This window comes from Mus pahari, chromosome 10 (assembly GCF_900095145.1).
Source record: "Mus pahari chromosome 10, PAHARI_EIJ_v1.1, whole genome shotgun sequence".
Classification (NCBI taxonomy): domain Eukaryota; kingdom Metazoa; phylum Chordata; class Mammalia; order Rodentia; family Muridae; genus Mus; species Mus pahari.
The window spans coordinates 83,737,377-83,743,028 of NC_034599.1; the positions used below are offsets into that span (position 1 = coordinate 83,737,377).

The 5,652-nt window shown below is 47.0% G+C and overlaps 1 protein-coding gene across 1 annotated transcript in view; it reads right to left on the minus strand.

Moving 5' to 3' along the window:
• Nucleotides 1–523: 523 nt before the first annotated feature.
• The window catches only part of Tmed3 (transmembrane p24 trafficking protein 3), a 7,881-nt gene continuing 2,752 nt past the window's right edge, over nucleotides 524–5,652 (minus strand). The window contains exon 3 of the mRNA XM_021207173.1: nucleotides 524–1,296. Coding sequence (XP_021062832.1) covers nucleotides 1,060–1,296 — 237 coding nt within the window. The 3' untranslated portion in view covers nucleotides 524–1,059. The remainder of the gene's footprint in view (nucleotides 1,297–5,652) is intronic.

Genomic DNA, 5,652 nt, shown 5'->3' on the forward strand with positions numbered 1-5,652 from the left:
AACTTACCTTCAATGAAGCTAAGGAGTAAGGTTTCCAAGCCAGCTTCTCAAAGGACTGTTCTGCCGTCTTTCTCAGAGTGCTACTGTCAGCCTCGATTGCCACCTTCCTAGCTTTCCTTTAGATGGACATCCTGTCTTCCTCCCAGACCCACCGGACTCCATAAGTGGGCATTAATTCTTTCCTAACAGAAGGACATTGGGACAAGTATGATGGTGCCACCTATATTGAAAGATGGAGTCTGATTAACAGGAAATGAGGGAGCAGGTCATGCCCATAGGGCTTGCTTGTTGCCCCAGAGGAAAGCATGTATGCGCAGGCTGCTGAGTGGATGGCATGGGAAGGGGTCTTCCTCTTGCCAGTCCCTCCGGAAGGGCATGGTTCCCTGGCTCCTCTCAACATCTCTACCCCACACTGCATACAGCTCCACCCACTTTCTCTATCACACTATTTACATACAGACCCATGCACCACATCAAGCTAGAAGCTCCTGTAAGAAAAATAGAGGCATACACCACTCCAGAGTGCTCAGTCTTGGTTTTTATTAGCACAGTTCTGCCTCCAGGAGACATAGATCACCGAGGGCACTTACTCACTCTCTATTTGAGTCCTGGTTGTATGTCTGACCCTACTGTTTCCAGATTAGACCATCTTTCCTCAGGAATAGAGAGGTCCACGAAGGGAAGGCAAGAACTCAGGGTCCCTTTCTCCTCAAGATGGAAGAAGACACAACAACCTAATGACCGATGTCTCAAGGAGTAATGGCAGAACCCTAAGCTACCCTGGAGGCCCAGGCGCTTGGAGTTCTCCTACAGCCTGGATGCTAGATCACTGGCCTTCCATAGTGGCCAATCCCTAGGTTGACCCGTAAACATTTGTGGCCAATGTTACACACACAATACAGACTACCGGGCTCTGTGAGCTTCTGTTGCTGGAGTGCAAAGATCAGATATGTGCGCCTTTGGTCTCCTTTTGTCTCTCTCTTCCCCGTGTCATACCACCATCCCTGTAGGAGCCTGAGACCCGGGAGGGGTGAGGGGCTGTGGGGTGGGACTGCGAGGCTAGGAGTGGACCGCTCTGTTAACGGGTCGTTTTTCTGTAAAGAAGCTTTTCAGCAGTAGCACCTGGCTGAAGCTGACCACAAACAGGGCAATCGTCTCGCCTACAGACCAGTAAGACACTCGACTATTAAGGTCTTCAGCTCGGGCTCGGTCCTGGGCCTCCCGCAGTCGATAGTGCGTCTGGGAGTCGATCACAGTCTTCAGAGCTTCGTGAATAGTTACACAGGCAGATTCCATCTAGGCAGGAAGAAAACAGTAGTCAGTTGCTAACCCTAAGTCACACAGGGCAGAATCCAGCAGCCAAGTCTTACCGAAAAATCTTAGGTATCATCTACTGGCGCCTCTGAGGGGTCTGTGTTAAGCACTTTATGTGGTCTCACAATCGTACAGATAACCTGGGGCAGGGGGAGCTCAGAGAGAGCAACTTATTCAATCACACAAGATTAATAAGTGACAGAATCAGTCTATGTGTGCAAGCCGTAGTCTGTCTCTTCTTTCATCCTCACAATGCCCTGACAGACTGGATCACCACCTCCAGACAAGGACAGCCGGATCATAGCTTACGTATCCTACTGATAAAAGAGACTGAGCTCAAAGCAGCTAGATGAACGGCTTGGGGTACCCAACTAACTAACAAGCCGTGTGAGCTAGACTCAATTATGCCAGACTTCTACTGTATAGTGCATGTCTACAGTTTCAAGTATAAACACAACACGCGTGAACATTCAACCATGCACATACACCCAGACGCTCACACCTAACTTCACAATTACAGCCTATGTTGTAGACAGATCTTTGCAAATGTCTGCAACACCACTATCACCGGTCCTTGCTCCCAACCCAGGAATTTAAGACATGGGGAGCCGCCATCCCTGTAGTTACACTGTTACTTGGAAGAGCTGACCTTAAGACAGGGAGGAAGACGATACTGCAACCAGATCTACTCGCACAAGCCCTTACAGCGGAGATTCTCTCTAGCTGGAACAAAGACGAAAACCCTACAAAAATCAGCAAAATATCTCAAAGGGCTGACAGCATAACGGTTGTCAATGAAACAGGGTCCTTGGCCATATGGCTAAGGGAGTCTGGCCAGTAACCGGCTAACAAGAATGCAGACACGTCCTCTTCTAGGTAAACTCACAATCTGGTTGGCAACTGCATCTTAGTTCTCTGAGGCTATGAGGAGAGGACTACTGAGCCTGCTCGGACCCTCAGCACCCAGAGTTGTGAGGTCAGAGATGGGCGTGGCATTCATCTACCATGTCTGTGGTAAGAAACAGCTAATACATCAGGCCTGCTGAACAGCATGAGACCTTACTCTAGCACTGTGGTTACCTACACAAGACTGGGCTTGTCAACATTGTCATGGAGGAAAGAGTCACAAGACCCAGCCTCTGACTGAGGATCTACAGTGGCTAACTGTTGCTGAGAGAGAAGCAGCAACTGATAAGGTGCTAAGTCATTCATGTTCCAATAAATAACTTTTACCCACGCTCCTAACGATAACTAGAAGTAATCTTAACTAACTAAACCCATTGGCTCACAAAAACCAGTAATGATGGGGCTGAGCAAATGGCTCATGGAGACACCTACAGTAAAGGCACTGACTGCTCTTTGGTGTACATACAGGCAAAACACTCATACACAGAATATAATGAGTCTTTCAAAACAGGAATGCAAACTAGAATTGATTAGTATTGATGGTGTAGTGGAGGAAGCCTTGAGGAAATGAAGTCCTGAGTGAGTGCTCTGCTGACACGGGCACGGCCATGTCAAGGACACCAATGCCTTAGGCCAGTGGTTCTCAACCTGTGGGTCTCACCTCCTTTGGTGATCAAAGGACCTCTCCATGGGGGCTGCCTAAAACCATCAGAAATTCCAGGTATTTAACTGTAGCACAACTACACTTATAAAGTAGCAATGAAAAACACTTTTATGGTTGGGGGTTATCACAACAGGAGAACTATATTAAAGCATTAGGAAGGTTGAGAACTACTGCCTTAGACCCATGAGAAAATAGGCTAAGCTCAGAGAAATGGCGAAGCCTTCCTTCCTGGTCCTCGTGCAAACGCTGACAGACTATGCAGAGAATATGCACTGTAGCTTTCCCCCTCAGACCTTTACAGCCTAAAGTTTATGCCTTACAGAGACTGTTCCTACCAAGATTAACTAAGCCCACCTCCCTGCTCAGCTGTATATACCAACCCTGCCTCCTTGTCTATCTGGTTAGTAACTGAACCTCCTTGTATAGCTATATGCAACAATCTCACCTCCCTGTCCAACCAGAGGTAACAAACACCCCGACCTTCCAGGGTGCTGAGCCTTCTCCACCAGGGAGCCCACCCCGCCCGATCCAGCTTTTCTTCCTGTGCGTGTATGTTTGTCTTTTCTTCATTCCCTCACCATTCCAGTCAGGACCCAGTGCCTAGAGCTCTGCTGGACACAGTATAATCGGATAGACTATGATGCAGTCTTAGAAGTACAGTAGAAAAAGAAGAGGATCTCTATGACAGTCAGTTATAAAAAAGAAAAGAAACAAAATAATAAAGAGATGAAAACAGTGTAGTATGCTAATTTAAGCAAGCAAAAGAAATATAGGAAGAATAAACTCAAAAATGTCCTTACATTAAAAAGTATACATTAATAACAAATTATACACAGCCAAAAAAAGAAAGTGATTGCAAAAGATACCTCCACTGTCTAGCAGAAGAGGCCTCTTAGTTCCGGGAGACCAAGGCAGTACACATGGGATTACCGCTCCTCACGCTCTACTTCCAGAGAGCCCTACAGTTGACGCAGCACTGGCAGAAGATCCCCACTAAGAAAGCCCCTATGCTGGATGGGAGTGGGCTTGGGGTAGTTTAAAGCCAGAAAACTCAGGAACAAAGGAAGGAAAAGTGGATAAAAACATATACATGTGTGGTGTGTGTTCAGTCACAGGCTGTGTACGTTTATATGGGTATGTATAAACATGTACGAACACACATGCTTTCAATTATATAAATCCACAGGTACTTTGTTTTTAAGCACCAGGGAATGGCTCCTTGGGTTCTCTGAGTTAGAAGTCTGTTCTCTAAGTTCATTTCTGTCACAGCACACTCGGAAACTTAGTGGTCACTGGATCCCCGGAGTGGGAATTCCTCCAACCCTTGGCCCTAACTTAACACATCAGCATGGGTCCAACCCCTGGGGTTGGGGGTACATATATCTACCACAGCACATGATTAGGATGCATGGCATAAGCTCTTACTGCATGGCAAAGCAGGAAGTCACCAACAGTGACACACACTCGAGAACTCCCCCTTATCTTCAGTGCATGCTACCTCCCCATCCACTGGGGTCTCCACTGGTACTAGTCTACCACAAAGCTTGTTACCACCACATTTCAGTTAGTTACATCAGGGGATGTGGGAAAGCAGGCCTTGGGTAAAAGGGGAGCCATACGGTACGGAGTAAAACGGACTGGTGAAAGAGGAACTTCACAAATTCCACCTGTCCTCCTCACCGCGACCGACTCACGCTGGAACTGAAGCTCCGAGCAAGGCTTTCTCTGTTGCTCTAAGGCATTAACCTTTCTCTCTCTCACTTCCTCCCACCGATACAAGAGGGATTCCTTAAACTTCCATGGTTTCATCAGTGACCAACAGAACAGAAGATCCCTTCAGTTGGATCTTCTAACTTCTATTTAAACAGCCAAATGGTCATACTGGATATTGTACTGGGCAATAAAACTCCATTCTCTAACTGTCCAGAAATGGTGGGAAACTGGGCATGAGCCACAGAGAAATAGGATGTATGGTCTCCTCAGAGAACACACAGGAGGAAAAACTGGCCTCCTTAGAGATTTGAGACCTTCTGGCTTTGGTTGCGAAATAAGATGGTTATTCCTGTCCTACAGGTTCCCCAGGCCACGGTGATCAGTCATGTGATAAGTATTTGGTGTCACACCTCCTGCACCAAGGTATCAAGAATATAAAGGCAGATACCAGAGGCCCGGCCCTTGGGAAGCCCAGCCTGTGTGTAGGAAGAAGGGAGAACAGAAAGAGGGAGAACTCCAGAGGGAGGCTCTCCGTAATCTTGAGAGACATGGGAGTCAATGGAAACTAGCCATCCTCCATAATTGCCACTCCTTCTCTTCCACAGTGGGAATTTGTTGTTCAGAGACTGTACTTAGTAACCGCCCTGTCCTGACTTACTACACAAGTGGTCACCAAAGGGACATGAGTAGACATGCTATGTGTATTCAAGGCCAAGGCTTTGAAGGGACAGCTGTGACTTTCTCATTTCTGCCCCTTTTGGTATCCAGGGACAGAGAAGGGAAGGGAGAAGGATGGCGAGAAAGAGCCTTGAGGCTCAGGACAAAGTTCTGTAGTCGAGTATGTGCTAAGCAAGGCCCCAAGTTCAGAAAGAAAGGAAAAGAGAAAGAATATGAAAGGAAGGGAAAGAGGAAGAGATAGGGAGATAACAAGGGGAAAGTGGAAAGGGAAGGGAGGAAGAAAAAGAAAATATGAAAAGGAAGTGAGAATTAAAAACAAACACACACACACACATACACACACACACACACACACACACACACACACACACACACAC